Raw genomic sequence first — 17250 nt, 5'->3', positions numbered from 1 at the left:
GGGAGAGAAAAAAAAAAAAAAAAAAAAAAAAAAAAAAAAAAAAAAAAAAAAAAACCAAGCCAGTTCTATCAGTTCAAGGTCAAGAGTTGGCAGGGACAACACTGGGAAAAACGGAAAAATGATCAGAAGCAAAACAACTGTCAGCTGCTTCTAAGGAGCTGGAACCATCTGCTTTTGCGAAGAGACTGATAGATAAGAGAAAGGGCGGATTCTCTTCCCCACACCACTACCCCCACCAAAAAGACTAGGGGAGGAAGGTAGAAAGGAAAAGCTTTAGCAACGTAAACTCCAAATGGGAAGCATCCAATGACTGTTCCAAAAGCTCTTTCCATCAGAACACACCAACCACTTTCTAATTTTAAGACTGATACTTAAAATTGAAGTACGGTGGACTGCAAGAGATATTCAAACTCCTGCAGTCCAACGTACTTCACTGACGAAGAGCCAAGCCCAGCGGTTTACAGGTAGTGGCAGAGCCTGGAAGGGAACCCAGGTCTCCTGATTCACATTCCCTATTATCACATTTCCTAATTATTATTATGTTTTTATATTATAAAATAAAAACACATTAAAGAACTAAACGAAAGTCACCCACAATCCCATTATCATACTATCACCACTATTCATATTTTGTTCACTTTATGATACGCTTATAGGCTCCCCCACCACTGTTATAATCATAATCATTCCAATATACAGGCCCCTCACGTCACCATTAACACAAGCAAGGGTGAAAAACTGAACACTGATATAATATGGAAATCAATTTGGTATAACCTGAACTGATTTTATCTTTGCTAAGGGCTGGTACCCTCCAAGACAAGTTTACCCCTCTTTTTGAGACACAGTAAAAATATACAATAGCAGTCTATTATTAGGGCTTGGAATTCAAATCCTTTTCATGGGGTGTTTAAGGCAGAACTTTCCACAGGGCCTGGGACATGCAAACCAAGCTGCTTAGCCTCAAAACAGTTCTTATTTACCTACCTGGTGCATCAGGTACTTGAAGAGGAATGAAAGGATCAGACACACTTAGAAGCGGGAGGCCAGAGTCCACAGTCTGCCCACCCTTCCTTTTTTCAGCTGGAGTTTGGTTGGAAGAAAAGGAGGAGTCAGGAGAGGAAAAAAGAGAAAAGCAAAAACACCAAGTAAATCTAGGTAAGTTTACCCTTTATTAATGCAACAGCTCAAACTACAGAGCAAATCTAAACCTAGAATATAGGGGGATGAGTGGCTGTGGCCAGTGTAACAGAGTGTCTATGAGATATTCAACCTGGTCCTTGTAACATATTATGAGATGCAATTAACAATAAAACCAGGGTATTCTATGTCTGAACATCACTTCTTCCTTGGATATACTGCAGTCTACAGTGATCTCTTTCACAAGGTCTAGAGGAGGTATTGTCCATATCACACATTTTAGTTTTGTAATCTAGTATGCATATAGGTACTTACCCTATGTATCTATTACCCTCTTCAGGTCCTTTAAGGACTAAGTCCTATTATATCACCAAGATGTCTAATATAGATAGGCAGACACACAGAAAGGGGCAGAAATAGACTTCTTGCCTATTGCAAGATTAGACAAGCCCTAATCTCTGTACTATATTTAACATACTATTAGCATTCATTCTATATTTAGCAAAATGAAGGTCTACAGACACCTATACACCCTATGGAATAGGAGAGCTTGATGTGGTCTCAATTTTCTGGCAGAATTTTCTTATTTCCCATACAAGAAAATGAAGCCTAAAAGTTAAAGAGACTAGCCAGAGGTAGGATCAGAAGTCAGGTTTCTCGGTTTCCATTTTATTATTATTCTTCTTTTTATTTTTATTTTTTCTCTAAGAGACTGGGGTGTTGCTATATTAACCAGGATGGACTGAAATTCCTGGGCTCAAGCAATTCGCCAACCTCAGTCTTCCTAGTAGCTGGGACTACAAGCATGCACCACCACACCCAGCTTTACATTATCATTCTTTACTTTGCATTTTAGTATTCAGTTTGTTCATTAATCAGAAACTCATTTTGTCAGCTGTCTTTCTAGGAAAAAAAAAAACCCACTTCATTTTTTTTCTATAAAGTGGGTTTTTAAAAAATTTTTTATTTTGAAGTAATACAGAATCACAAGAAGTTCCTGCACATACAGTCCTGTGAACCCTTCAACCAGCTTCCCCTAGTGGTGATGTCTTATGTAAACTGTAGCCCGAGATCACTGACACCAGCACAGTACTGTGGCCCTACGCTCCTTGGTGCTCACCAGTTGTTATGTGACCCTATTTGTGTATGTGCGTATGGTTCTTATTTTCTTCCCTCAGTGCTGTTGTCACCCATACCTCTGGCTCTGGCACCGCACCCGCACCCTCTGCTCTGTTCTCCTCCCACCCCACCCTATGCCACTCATGCCTCTCTGCCTCTTTTCGTCTCTCTCCCTGGACATCCCTGTCTTTCTCAATGACCCCTGAATCCCTCCTTTTCAACCTGAGTGGTCCTGAGTTGAATTTGGAAATTGTGGGGCCCAGCATTTCCCCTCTACTAACCCTCTTGGCTTGGGCCATCAAATGTGGGACATTTCTTTTCACCTCTCTTGGCCTCAGTGTTGTGTCTGTAAAACAAGCTTGCAGAGAAGTCAAAGTGTTGAGCATGTGTGGGCATCGCTGGCAGCATCTCTGTGGGCACCTGGCTCTGATTTCCTTCTTTACCTGTCTCAGACTTTACCTGTCTCTGAATCTTGGTCTCTCTCCAGCTCTGCCTCTGGCATGAGGAAGATGCTCTGGGGTCTGCTAGGGGAGCTGGGATGAGATGGTAGAGTTCCCACCCCACCCACCTCTATTCCACGTTTCTCCTAGCCAGTGGCGGGCTGGGCCTCTTTCTCCCCACCTCTCCTGTCCCTGAGAGCCCAGTGCCCCAGTCCCTTGCTCTCTCTTGCTCAGTATGAAGTATCTCTTCAACAGACTCTATCACTGTCACAGCAGCCACCTCTGCCATCCTTAATGCTACCTCCCTAGGACCAGCAAGATGCAGTTTGAGAAGCACAACAAAGTAGAAGGCAAAGGTGGCATTGCTGGATAGACCAGTGACACTTCTGGTTCCTGGAATCTGGCCGCCTCCTTTGCATCCTGGCTTCAAAGACATGCAGTGCTTGCTTTTACTCCAGAGGCCCTTGAAATGTGGGAACCCAGTGCCCCAGTGCCCCAGACCCAGACATGGAGGAGGTGGCATGCATGGTGCCTACCCTTCCTCAGGTATGCAGGAACCTCCCAGCCACAGCTCAACCAGATATGTAACAGGCAAATGCAACAGGGACAGACTGGGGTGTTAATGCCCAGATATGGCAGAAGGGAATGGGGAGGCTCAGTGGCATCCCCTCAGTGGGCAGCCTGGTGGCCCTGCCCAGACACTCCACCCAGCAGAAGGAAGGGTAACAGAGGTGTGGGTGTCTAGGAGGCACTGTGAGGCTACTCGCTGCCCACCTCCCTGCCACCTCCACAGCCATGTCCTGCCCAGTGGCCAGTCAGCCCTAGTGTGCCAGCAGCTGCTACCAGGCCCAGCTCAGTGACTAGCACACAGAACTCTCGGGACTGTGAGCATCTGTCCTCTTTATCTCCAGGCCTGCCCTGGGAAGTGGGGATGGGAGGAGAGGTCACCTCCAGCCCCCAGTGACACATTGCTAGCCCCACCTTTCTTCTTTGGACTCTGAATGCCCACTCTCTAACCCTCAGCCCTTCCTTGGACTTCCAACACTCATTGGGATCCTAATCTCACACCTTCCAACACTCAACTTCTTGGACCTTCAACCTCTTTCTAGGACCCCCAACTCTTCATTCAAACCGTATTTCTCAGTCTTTACAGCACTCCCTCCTGGAGCCCCTAGTTCCCTCTGGGACCTTCACTTCCTCCAACCTGTGTGTATAGTTCTTTGAAACTTGATTCTGTGTATAGATTAGAATGAGCAGCACTGCAACTATGATACGGAGCTGTTCCATGAAACCAAAGACCTCCTCATTCTACTCCTCTGCAGTCACACCCACCCCTTATTCCTGTTACTGTGCTTTGGAAACCACTATTCTGTCTTCAGTCTCTATAATTTTGTTATTTAAGTGGGTTTTTAACTAAGTTGCTTTAAAGGTAGAAGGAGGACAAGAAGGGTAAAATAACTGCTTTTAAAATCCCTGAAATATTTTAAAATGAGACACAATGAAAGCTGTGTAAAAGAAAAAAAAGCAAACTGCAAAATTGAATACATGGTGTAAGTCATGTCTGAAAAAACTTATATGTAGAAATAAAATTCTAGATATAAACACTCTAAAATGTCAGCAAATGCTCTCTCAAGGTGGAGTTAGATTTTATTTTCTTTACTTTGGGCTTTTATTCATTTATCTACATTTTAATAAATGAATATGTATAACTAATATACAGGAAAACATCTAAAAATAAAGAGACATGGTGTGAAGTTTTAAATGTTTGCCCGTTTTTCCTCCAATGTATAGAGACAGTCCATCATTTTTGCAGCTTTTCCCATAAAAATGTTTAATATAGCCCTGTGCCATCCTCCCGAACCCATTATGAAATTTCCTGCTTCAATTCTCCTTTGATCAGTCATAAGGTTTAAAATCTGTAAAGAGTCTGAGTTCAGATAGAAAATTTATAGAAAATGATGCCATCCTGCACTTTGTACAAATGAGAGCAAATTAGTTCCTGGGATCTAGACATACTTTTCTGTCATTTGTAAAGAATGAAGGTGTCACAGAAAAGAAACATTTACACTGCAAACAAGAGAGAGGGAAAATACCAAGTGTTCACAGAAAACGACCAGATAAACTGAGAAAACTATAAAGACACTTTTTAATGTTTGCAAAAGCTTAGTGTTCCTGGTTTATGAGATTTCTGAAAGATGATTATAACTAGTTTTTGAGCTGGGCTGCAGGTACAAATCTCTATTCTGTCATTCTCCAGCTGTGCCATTGAGCAGGTGGCCTCTGTGAGGATCACTTAAGATAGTGAGCAAAAAAACCGCTTATCCAGTGGGTTTAACATGCGTCATGTGCTTGACATATGTTTAATTTTATTAATGTCATAAATTTACTCAAATGTGTGTTTATGTTTATAAAGTGGTGGAAAGGCAGAAAGAAAACCAAAATAAATCTCATTAAAAAACAGCTCACACAAACAATGAGACATAACCATGTGTAATAGATGAGAACTAGGCATTAAAACTGGGGATGGTAGGGTGAGTAGATGGAAAATGATCAGAGACCTCAGTTGTTAACACTGGTAAATCCAAGGTCCTAAGTTTGGCACAAAGCAACCCTTCTTATTCGTTCAACACATCTATATGGAGCCAAACATTGTGCCAAATTCTGGGATTTGGTAGCAAATAAGACTCTCAGAGTTTATTCCGTGACCCTCTTTCCAGACAAACTATATCGTACCCAGGTCCATGGCTAATCATCATTTTGATGTTCTACTTCAAAGACAATAGTCAACGCTTTACACGTTTGATACGTTTGGTCAACCATGTGGCGCATCAAACTTCAAGCAGCATGAATGGGTTTCGGAACATTTTTAAATCTCACCAAAATATCAACATACTTATAAAATTTAAACAAACAAAGCTAAAAGTGAAACAAAACTTTTTTTACAACTTAATAATGAAAAGCATAACTCCAAAATAATAATGAGAATATCATATGAAGATTTATAAGCTATGGTTAAACTCCATACAACTCCATTTTTTTTTTTTTTAACTAGGGAAATACACACTTATTAGAAAGCATTCTCAATAAACAGTGTAATCTTCAAAGGCTAAAGCAAGGCAACTGGAGAAAGAGAAAAGAGGACATTGGAATATTTTCACATGCCAAAGCCTCCCTGAAGATTATAATTAGTCTCACCCCTTTTGTGCTGGTTGAAAATGACTGTCAAATTGTGAAGAAACACAGCCCAAGTACTTTATTTTTTAAAAAAGAATTTTAAAATATTTTACTATTTGTTCCTCTTAATATGACCAAAGCAAATCTAAGTAAAACAAGAAAATGGCTGGGCACGGTGGCTCACGCCTGTGATACCAGCAGTTTGGGAGGCCGAGGCGGTGGATCATCTGAGATCAGGAGTTCGAGGCCAGCCTGATTAACATGGTGAAACCCCGTCTCTACTAAAAATGCAAAAAATTAGCTGGCATGGTGGCACCCGCCTGTAATCCCAGCTACTAGGGAGGCTGAGGCAGAAGAATCACTTGAACCTGGGAGGTGGGGGCTGCAGTGAGCCGAGATCCCACCACTGCACTCCAGCCTGGGTGACAGAGCGAGACACAATCTCAAACCTCCCCCAACAAACAAACAAGAAAATGTAATAAAGATAAAAGCAAAAGTTATAGACAGAAAACAGAAGATTTTATAAACCTAAGTGTTGTCTCTGAAAATAGAATAAAACATCCAACCTCTATCTAGTTACCAAGAAAAAGGGAAACACAAATACATACAATTAAAATTAATGTATACAGACAAACTAGTATAAAAGGTATATACATATTGTACTTTAATGAAAAACTTTAAAACTGCAGATGATTTTCTAGGAAAAGTCACATATGAAGAACACTTACAAATGAATCTAAAAGGCAAAGGACACAAACAATACAAATCTCAAACAAATAAAAATGGGTCAGTAAATAAGGTTCTCTAGCCAGGCATGGTGACTCATGCCTATAATCCCAGCACTTTGGGAGGCCAAGGTGGGCGGACCACCTCAGGTTGGAAGATACAAGACCAGCCTGACCAACATGGAGAAATCCCATTTATATTAAAAATACAAAATTAGCCGGGCGTGGTGGCACATGCCTGTAATCCCAACTACTTGGGAGGCTGAGGCAGGAGAATTGCTGGAACCCGGGAGGCAGAGGTTGTGGTGAGCCAAGATTGTGCCATTGTACTCCAGCCTGGGCAATAACAGCGAAACTCCATCTCAAAAAAATAAATAAGTACATAATGTTCTCTGTCTATAATCTTTGGGCTGGGCTGTGCTGGGTCGGGTGAAGAAATGGTAGGGAAAATGACTCTCTCATTCACTATCAATTGAAATAAAATATATATAGCTTTCTTGGAGTACAATTTGAAAATGTGTATCAAAAACCTTAAAATATACATACTTTTGATTTAGCACATAGTCTCTTAGAAGTTATCTTAAAGAAACTGTAAAGGATATAAACAAAAATTTAGCTTCAAGAATATTTATATGGTAAAAAATTGATAACAATGTAAATATTCACAAAAGGGGATATTAAATAAATGTTACTATTCTTCCATGAACAATCATGTTGTAGATGAATATTTATTGACATGGAAACTGCTAATTTCCAGAGGACATTTATAAAATGAACAACAAACTGGGCCACAGAAAGCCTTTCAGTACAGTTTACAGCAAAGACTGGACAGACAATACTGGTCATAGTGCAATGAAAACATAACCTAAGTAACTTTTGGTTAAAGAAGAAATTGAAACTTCTATTTAAAAATATCCAGAAAATAAGAGAGCACTACATATCAAATATTATTTAAATAATAAAGTTCTATTCAGAAATAAATTTATGAGGTTAGAAAAGCTACTAACGTACCTAAAGAAAGCAGGCAGAAAGAATATATGATAAGGTTAAAAATAGATATTAATCAGTATAATTAAAAAGATCACTTTTAGAAGCATGCCAAATTCTGTATCTTACAAAGAATATTTTCAAAAGCTCACATTCATTGCTGAGGTATTTATAACAGTAAATACTGAAATAAGGTGCAATTGGTTAAATATACTAGGATATATCACACATCTAGTGTATCCTAGAAGTTTTTTTTTTTTTTTTTTGAGACAGGATCTCATTCTGTTGCCCAGGCTAGAGTCCAGCACACTGCAACCTCTGCCCCGCGGGTTCAAGGGAACCTCCCATCTCAGCTACTTGAGTAGCTGGGACTACAGGCGTGTGCTACCACACCTGGCTAATTTTTTGGTAGAGATGAGGTTTCACCATGTTGGCCAGGCTTGTCTTAAACTCCTGACCTCAAGTGATCTGCCTGCCTTGGCCTCCCAAAGTGCTGGGACTACAGGTGTGAGCCACTGCGCCTGGCCATATGATGGAATTTAATGCAGGTACTTAAAAAAAAATTATATTTTAGGAGCTTCTTTAATGATGAAGGAGAAATGTGCCACGTTCATTAAGTGGAAAAATTAGGCTTCAATATGACTATAAACATGAATATCAGGTTGGGCGCGGTGGCTCACATCTGTAATTCCAGCACTTTGGGAGGCCAAGGCAGGCAGATCACCTGAAGTCAGGAGTTCAAGACCAGCCTGGCCAACATGGTGAAAATCCATCTCTACTAAACATACAAAAATTAGCCAGGTGTGGTAGCGTATGCCTGCAATCCCAGCTACTTGGGAGGCTGAGGCATGAGGATCACTTGAACCTGGGAGGTAAAGGTTACAGTGAGCCAAGATTGTGCCACTGCACTCCAGCCTGGCGACAGAGCAAGACTCCATTTCAAAAAGAAAGAAAAAAAAGATGCATATCAGAGTCTCAAGAAGTGGGTCAAAGAGTGTACAAAATTGTGGTCATGTGGCTGGGTGCAGTGGCTCACGCCTGCAATCCCAGCACTTTGGGAGGACGAGGCAGGCAGATCACCTGATGTTAGGAGTTCATGACCAGCCTGGCCAACATGGGTGAAATCCCGTCTCTACAAACATACAAAAATTAGCCGGGAATGATGGCAGGTGCCTGTAATCCCAGCTACTCAGGAGGCTGAGGCAGGAGAATCACTTGAACCTGGGAGGTGGAGACTGCAATGAGCCAAGATTCTGCCATTCCACTCCAGCCTGGGTGACAGAGTGAGACTCTGTCTCAAAAAATAAAAAATAAAAAATTGTGGTCATGTGCATTTTGGTCAGAGAGACTTATAACTTTCATTAGATTCACAAAGATACTCAAAAGATTAAGTGCCGCTAACACACATCAAGATGGTATCCCTGGGCTATCTCTTGGTGGTGAGATCATGAAGAATTTTAACTTTCTTCTCTATAAATTACTAACTTTTATATAATAAAATATATACACACACAAACACAGTTTAGAGGAGTGTTAGATATAACAGAACATTTAATTTTAAAAATTCTTGAAGAATTTTTAATTTCCCAGAAACCTAAGAAATGACAAGCAATAAACAGACTGGTGTTCCTCAAATCTATACATATTTGCTTAAGGCATGCCTGTGGCCTAGAAAGAACAAGTCCTGTATATCACTGCCAGATTGTCCTGCCACATGAATTCAAAGTGGTTCTAAATCTTTATCCCTTTTTGATCAGAAAGATCTTGAATTTTAAAAAGTTATATATTAAATATTGACCATAAAAAAATAAAAAATAAAAAAATATATATATACACATGTTACTGCCAGGATTTGGGTTTCACTGGCATGCTAGAGTTATCTGTGGAGTGAAAAACAATGTGAAGGTAACAACAGTGAACCTCGTGTTCCAGGTATTTGCCATACTAACCAGTTCCAGCAGAAAATGAGGTCGTAGCAAAAGCATCACCTTGGGTTGACTGAAAGCCTGGGATCAAACTCTCAGCTGAGCCTCCAAGCTTCTCGGGATGCTTGCCTGGAGAGACAAAACACCACTCAGTTCCTTCTAGCAAAATCTTGTGAGGCACACACCCATGGAAGAGGTGAGGGGTACACTCTGAACTGACTTCTCGACTTAACTACTTTAATTGCATTATGGTGACACGCTGGCTATTTAGAGATCCTTGTCTAGTCATTGCAATAACTGAGAGAACAGCTGAGAAAAAAAAAAAAAAAGGAAATTGTTAAGAATCAAAAGAGCATATCATCAGTTTTGCAAGATGAAAAAGGTTCTGGAGATTGGTTGGTTGCACAACAGTGTGAATGTACTTAACACTACGGAACTGTACATTTAATGCCTCCAGCCCACACTTGTAATGTATTTACTTTATATGGCTCTAATGAATTTGACGATCTGCTTTCCATGTTGGAAGCAGTTTAGGAGAGCAAATGAGAAGAGGGAGTGGCAGAGGTGGCAATAATGAGATGTTGTCAAAGAAAGTTGTGTATTATGCCCTATCTTCTGTTTAAAAAGGCAAGAAGTAATAGGAATCTTTTTTTTTTTTTTTTTTTAATTTAAGAGACAGAGTCTCACTCTGTTACCCAGGCTGGAAAACAGTCATGAATTCATAGTCTACTGTAGCCTCGACCTCCTGGGCTCAAGTGATCCTTTCACCTCAGCCTCTCAAGAAGCTGGGACTACAGGTGTGTGCCAAGATGCCCAGCTAACTTTTTAAAAATTTTTTGTAGAGATAGGATCTTGGCATGTTGCCCAGGCTGGTCTTGAACTCCTGGGCTCAAGCGTTTCTCCTGCCTCAGCCTCCCAAAGTACTGGGTTACAGGCATGAGACACCACACCTGGCCTTGGAGTTTTAAAAGATTTCTATAAAATAATAGTTTAAACCAAAATATTTGGCCAATAGTTCATACCACACAATTGGTTCTCATCGTTCCTTTATCCTGCACTCTTACCTACATTGAGAGTATTCTTTTTATTAGAGTACTCTCTAATATTATTAGAATTATGCATACCAGAATTTGTTTCAAAGTGTGTGCATGTGCCTGTGTGTGTGTGTCCTGCTTTCCAAAGTAGACCGTTTTCCAGGCAGAAGTGTATCTTCTATTTATTTAATCATCTTTCTGTGGTCAGTCAACAGTAATACAGAATGCTGATCATAGTGAAAGAAAGATTCAGTGTCCATGTAAGGGCACATTCATGGACAAGCAGTGACAACTTTCTGGGACAGTAAACCAACCTAGGATGAGGGAACACTCCTCCAAGGAGTGACCATGCACAATGCTGTTATCCTGATCTACGCCATCAAACCTTTAAGTTTCTTCCCTAAGCCTCACACTCTTCTTTGCTACCACCCACAACAGATCAGGATTTCCTAAAGATGAAGACTTCAGGGCCATGGTGAAAATAAAAACCAATTTGTATGCATACTTTGAAATCAAGCCTTATGGAAAGGCCCAAGCCTATGTTTTCACTTGCACACCCTTCTAGAGTTACAATTCTTTCTCACTCCTGGTTATTTCTTAGCAGAGAATCTACAAACAAGAAGCACCAAAAAAGACACAGCTTACTCACCTTCCCCCAGCTTGGCAAAGTCCTTGTTGAGTAGTTCTTCAGCTGTGAGTTTGGAGAAATTGTCGTCATCGAAGGGATTCCACGTAGACCCTTCTGAAGGATTATAAACATTTTGCTGAGAGGTCCGAGGAGAGCCTGATGGAGTGGTGGTTGCAGACCTAGGTAGGTTCCCATCCCCACGAAACAAACAGATATAAAAGTTGAACAAAACAAAAAGGGTAAAATTATTTTCTCTTTGTTTCAGGATCAAATTCTTTTCTGAGTCAAACCATCGTTTTCTACCACAGTGTTTTGTTGTTTTTTTTTTTGAGAGGGAGTTGCAGTCTTTCACCCAGGTTGGAGTGCAGTGGCACAACCTTGGCTCACTGCAACCTCTGCCCCCAGGATTCAAGCGATTCTCCTGCCTCAGCCTCCTGAGTAGCTGGGATTATAGGTGCCTGCCACCACGCCTGGCTAATTTTTGTATTTTTAGTAGAGACAGGGTTTCACCATGTTGGCCAGGCTAGTCTCGAACTCCTGACCTCAGGTGATCCACCCTTCTTGGCCTCCCAAAGTGCTAGGTTTACAGGCGTGAGCCACTGCTTCCAGCCCACAGTGTTTTCCTAAAAGGGCTTTCCACAGCACCTGAACAATTTCCACAGATATCCTTCCCACTTTGTGAAATGAACGTCTCCTTTCCTTCATGACTCACTACCTCCCACTACTTCTTTAATCTCTTGCTTAGGTTTTTAGTCTTATCTGCAAGTTGTTTCAGTTCAGGATCTAAAAACAACCTGTTCTTAGACTTGTGTATCCTGTGGTAACCACCATAACATCTACAATAACTGACCCCTGGAGGGGCAGGAAAGAGCTCTATTTAGGCTGTATCCCATCTTTCAGGATCCAGTATGCATAGAGTTAAGGACCACCTCACAATTAAAAAGAAATAAAGACAGTTACCACTACTTTGTGCATTTAAGTATCATTACATCATTTTCTTATAAAGTCTCTCTGAACTTAATTGAAAGATTTTAACTTTAGAGTGCATGGTTCCAATATAGCTAAGGGTCTGAAACTGCATCTACTCAACACTCATCAAAATCTACTTGTCAGGCACAGAGTCAGTCACTGGTTTCCAAAGGTTCACTAAGACATGGTCATTGTCTTGGAGAGCTCACAAACTAGTTCAGTCAGACATACAAATAATTAATGATAATACAGTGTCATACAAGTGCAAAAAAAAAGGATAAAAATTATACATCAGAGGAAGTGTCAAAGAAAAGTCAACCTCTGACATGGATCTTGATGAATAAATGAACATTCCCTAGGTGGGCAAGGAGGAGTGCAGCAGTCCCAGGAGAGGGCACAGGAGGAACAAAGGGCTTCAGAAGGTAAGGAGTGGCAAGTCGGCCCGTGGGACACAACGGGCCCTGCTGTGTTAAGCAGTGTGCTCAGCTATCATCTGACAGGTGTTGAGGAGCCAATGAAAGAGTTTCAGCCTGAAGAGACTCGGTCAGATCGAGAGTTTAGAAAAGACACTGTAGAGCATGGAACGAGTGAGAGAATGAAAACAGTGGGCCAAGTAGGAAAAGATTTCTTAAGATTAGTGTGGCCCATGCACTAAAGACAAATTCATAGTTGCTCATTAAACACAAGTACATGCAAGATGAAACAAGCCACTCAGAAAAATAAATGAACACAGGTACACACCACTGTATTTGTATTACACACATCTGCACACTTATGCAAAGAATCACACACTAACAGCCACAGGCAGAACTTGCCCACAGAGTTAAGAACAACAAAGAGGAAGCACCACATACTTGGACTTATTGAGACTGGCCTCAGCTGCAGCTGCCTGGAGCAGCTGGGTTGATTTGCTGGCAGGGACCCCAAAGACTGCGCTGTGGGTTACGTCACTGAGAATACGCCTGTGCCCAGCACGTTGGGTTTTGGGGGATGAGGGAGGAGTGAGAGATCCAGCTTTCTGCCCCTGGACGGCAGGAGGTGGGGTTGTCTGAACCTTTGGCTGTTGTCTTACTGGGGCTTGAATCTGCTAGGAAGAGAGATGGAAAATATTTCATTAAATTAAAAAAAAAAGTTAAAGGGAAAACAAATGATAAGTGTTAACAACAACAACAAAAAATGCCACATGAGCGCTAACAAGGGACTCAAATGGCTAAGTTTAACTAACACCCAGAAAGAAAAATCCAGGCTTTGACAATTGGTGCTGCAACTTTAAGACCAATTACAACTTGGTATTTGTCTGATACACATAAATTTCAATCTTCATCAGCAATAATATACAGGGTAACCATATGTTAACCATAATCAGCCCAGAGCATAAGAATGCAGAAACTATTCCTAGCTGTAAAGATCTGGAATTTATCATAAAGGACCACTTTCTATTTCTGGAGACACATACAAACCCAATCAGAATGCTTCCAAAGGGCAGGCAATAGATCCTATCACCACAGAGGCCAATGAAGACATACCTCCAGCTGAAACACATTTAAGCTGAATAATTTCTGCTAAGAGATCCCTCACTCTCTGCCTTGTAGCAAGACCGCATGTTGGGAATGAGTCAGATAGAATTCAACTGTGATTAATAAATGTTACTGCTTTTTTGTTTGCCTAAACTTCTATTTTAGGGGTACACATGCAGTTTTGTTATAGAGGTAAACAGGTAAACTCGTGTCACAGGGGTTCGTTATACAGATTATTTTGTCACCAAGGTACTAAGCCTAGTACACAAGAGTTATTTTTTCTGATTATCTCCCTCCTCCCACCCTCCACCTTCAAGTAGGTCCCAGCGTCTGTAGTTTCCCTCTTTGCGCCCATGAGTTCTCATCATTTAGCTCCTACTTGTAAGTGAGAACATGTGCTATTCGGTTTTCTGTTCCTGCATTAGTTTGCTAAGGATAATGGCCTCTAGCTCCATCTATGTTCTTGCAAAGGCTCCATCCTCCTTCTTTTTTATGGCTGCATAATATTCCATGGTGTATATATGTACCACATTTTCTTCATCCAGTCTGCCACTGATAGGATTTTAGATTGATCCCATGTTTTTGCTATTATGCACAGCGCTGCAATAAACATACACATGCATGTGTCTTTATGGCAGAACAATTTATACTCCTCTGAGTATATACCCAGTAATAGGTTTGCTGGGTTGAATAGTAGTTCTGTTTTTAGTTCTGTGAAGAATTGCAGAGAGCTCTGCTTTCCACAATGGTTGAACTAAGGTGTTCTTACCACTTGGAGAACGTTTTTCTCTCCTGTTCTCCAAATGCAGCACACTGAAGACCAGATGCCTCCTTCAGGACCTTGCCCTATAACAGCAATCTACAGACACTAAGCGGTTTGTACCTGTTTAGCTACACCTCCCAGGGTTCTGGCAGACAGTTTTACTTCCACTTAGAATCAAAGAATGTGAGAGCTGAAAGGGTCTTAAAAAACACAGATTTCAACTCCTGTACTTTAGAGGTGAGACCACAGCCCACTGAAGCCAAGTGCTCATTCAAGCTCACAGGGTTAATTGGAAGCAGAGCCCGTGTCTCCTGACTGGGGCTCAGGACTCTTTCTGCACCATGATGCCATCCCATCCACACAGGACTGGAAATGGGGAGGAGGGGGAGACAGACCACAGGAGAAGGAATAAAAAACTCAGATGTCTATCTTGCTGAAGATTTAAAAATAAAATAAAATATGTAATTATAAAAGGAGTATAATCACATCATGAAATGTAAGAATACAGAAAAGAGGCTTCTATTCCACCACTCTAATACGACTAGATACAATTCTTATATTTTTGGTGTCTTATATTTTAAGTCTCTTTTCAAGTACATAGTTTTTCCATAATTTCACCATTCTTTTAACATTACCTCATGAGCATTTCTTTTCATACTGTTGTACAGACTTTATAACCAAGCGCTTTAATGGCTGCACAGTTGGGTTCCTCAGCAATTTAGGTTGCTTGCATTCTTTGGGCCATTATTAATAAGACTGCAATAAACTTCTAGGGTATATGGTCATTTTCTCTTTGCCAATTACTGCTTTATGATGGCTACAGGGTATGCTTTACCTCCACTCACTTGCTTCTCTAGATTAGCCCTGCCAAGAGTCAGTGGAGACAGGGATGGGTCAAAGCTGAGAAGCTCTATGGCTCCTGGCCAAAGCACAGTTTACTTCTGTTTCCTCTCTGTCCCCAAAACCACCTATCCCAGAGCAAAGTGTTCAAAGTATTTTTTCATCCAGAGAACATGGAGAAGGTTCATAATTCATTCCCAAGACAGTGGACACTTTTGTCTAGGAAAAGCATAGGGGACTCTCATAAGAAGTGTAGTCAGTAGCAGTTGATCATTTCATCACCCTGGATGAGCATTTGTTATAATCAAACTTAAACACAGATCAGGATTCTTTGATTCTTGCCCCAGCTCTACTACGATCAGTCTGTATGTCTTGGGCAATCATTTTCTAGTCTGTGCCTCAGTTTCCAATTCCATAAAATGAGAAGATTCAACTGGATAATTAAGGTCCCTTCTAGCTACATTGTGTGCTAATTTTTTTAAAAACTCTTTTTCCACGAACAAGAGGAACTTTATCTCCTGTTAAAAATACAGAGACTCACTGTCTAATCCATGCCTGCAGGAAGTCTGAGTTGTTTTAGAAACAAAGGTGTAAAGACACTAAACACACACTTAGCTGAGACTTAAAGAAGACAATCTATTTACGACACTGCTTACTTTCAAAGGGATGTAGGTTTTCTGGTTTAACATGGGAGACAAAACTCTATTAGAAATCAATTCTCAGAAAGGCAGTTTCTTACTTTTTCTTTGCTTGTCTAGTAGTTGGACTTCCCTGGGAGTAAGAGGGTAGCTGTGACACTCTATCAGCTGGCTATGCAAAATGTCTTTTTCTAATACCATAAAATTTTCTATCACTATCACTCAAAAAAATATGAGCACAGAAAAAAAGCCACTTATTAAAGGCCAAAGCATGATATGCCCGTGTGTGCTGAAACTGTAGAGGACAATTAGAAGAGGGGTTCTGATGCCATACTCAGCCCATATCTAAAAGTGGACATGCCCAATTTCTAAATTGACAAGATTGCTCAAATGACTGGATACTCAGATGCTCTAGTACCCAGGAGGATTACACCAGGGTAAATGGTCCCAGGTAAGCAGGTACTTGACAGGAGCTGCAAGGTAAACTTAAATAATGTGGTGAGTAACGTCATCTAAAACAAAGAATAAACACAGCATGTAGGACTCAAGGCAAAGGTGGGGCCACACAATTTCCAGAGCCTGGAAAGGGCATAATGGATCAAACTGCCCCTTGAGGAAGGGAAAGGAATTAGCTCTAATCCTACCTAGGTCCTTGACTGTTCAAAGTGACACTAACAGAGATGATGAACAGACCTTCCTGCTAGCCTAGTTTCAGAGTGATAAAAATTAAGAAGGTTCTTCATCAGTAGCCTAGAATCATTTTTTAAAAAAACCTCTATCTTCTACAGAACATCTCATACTATTCTTGGATATATCAAGGAAAGTTCAAATATTTGAACCACCAGGGTGGGAAAGCGACCTAGCCCCTCATCAGCTGCTGCCATCTTTCCCACCCTTTCCCTAGCTCTCACTGCACACTCCTCTCCTGCTTTTGTGCTCTGAGCTCTGGCTGATTCTTACCGCTGGCTCCTGGGCAGGGGCTGGCTGTGGGGCAGCAGCTGGCTGTGCTTGAGGCTGCTGTCCTGCTGCCACAGTGGGCTTTTGCTGCAAGGCAGCTTGCTGAGTCATCAGCTGTTGTTGATGCAGGGCTGTGGCCAGCTGCTGCTGCTGTTGCTGTTGTTGTTGTTGCTGCTGCTGCTGCTGCTGGTAGAAATTCTGCATTAGCTGCTGTTGAGAGCCTCCTTGGGACACCACAGGGAACTGAGCAATTGCTGGTTGCTGGGTTGCTGGATGTACTGCCTGAAACTGAGCAAGAAATGAGGAGGTGAGTAAGGGCCTGTCCCAGAATAATAGTCACAAAAGACAAATGTCTCAGTAACAGTGAAGACCAATGCTAAAGCCAAAAGCAAGG

The 17250-nt window shown here is 41.3% G+C and overlaps 1 protein-coding gene across 10 annotated transcripts in view; it reads right to left on the bottom strand.

The window, feature by feature from the left end:
- LOC116560485 (AP2-associated protein kinase 1) overlaps positions 1–17250 on the bottom strand; it is a 171103-nt gene that overhangs the window by 30258 nt on the left and 123595 nt on the right. For 6 of the 10 annotated variants that reach the window (XM_032291860.1, XM_032291865.1, XM_032291864.1 and 3 more), the window contains exons 13-17: positions 16860–17144; positions 12996–13228; positions 11194–11351; positions 9535–9639; positions 988–1083 (exon numbers count right to left, since the gene is read on the bottom strand). In XM_032291860.1, coding sequence (XP_032147751.1) covers positions 988–1083; positions 9535–9639; positions 11194–11351; positions 12996–13228; positions 16860–17144 — 877 coding nt within the window. The remainder of the gene's footprint in view (positions 1–987; positions 1084–9534; positions 9640–11193; positions 11352–12995; positions 13229–16859; positions 17145–17250) is intronic. The other 4 variants (XM_032291862.1, XM_032291869.1, XM_032291863.1 and 1 more) reach the window with 2 other exon arrangements.

Source organism: Sapajus apella, unplaced genomic scaffold (genome assembly GCF_009761245.1).
Source record: "Sapajus apella isolate SASKATOON/1434 unplaced genomic scaffold, GSC_monkey_1.0 scaffold26, whole genome shotgun sequence".
NCBI classification, from domain to species: domain Eukaryota; kingdom Metazoa; phylum Chordata; class Mammalia; order Primates; family Cebidae; genus Sapajus; species Sapajus apella.
Note: the sequence above shows the minus strand (reverse complement) of the source record. Positions and strands in the feature narration are given on the sequence as shown.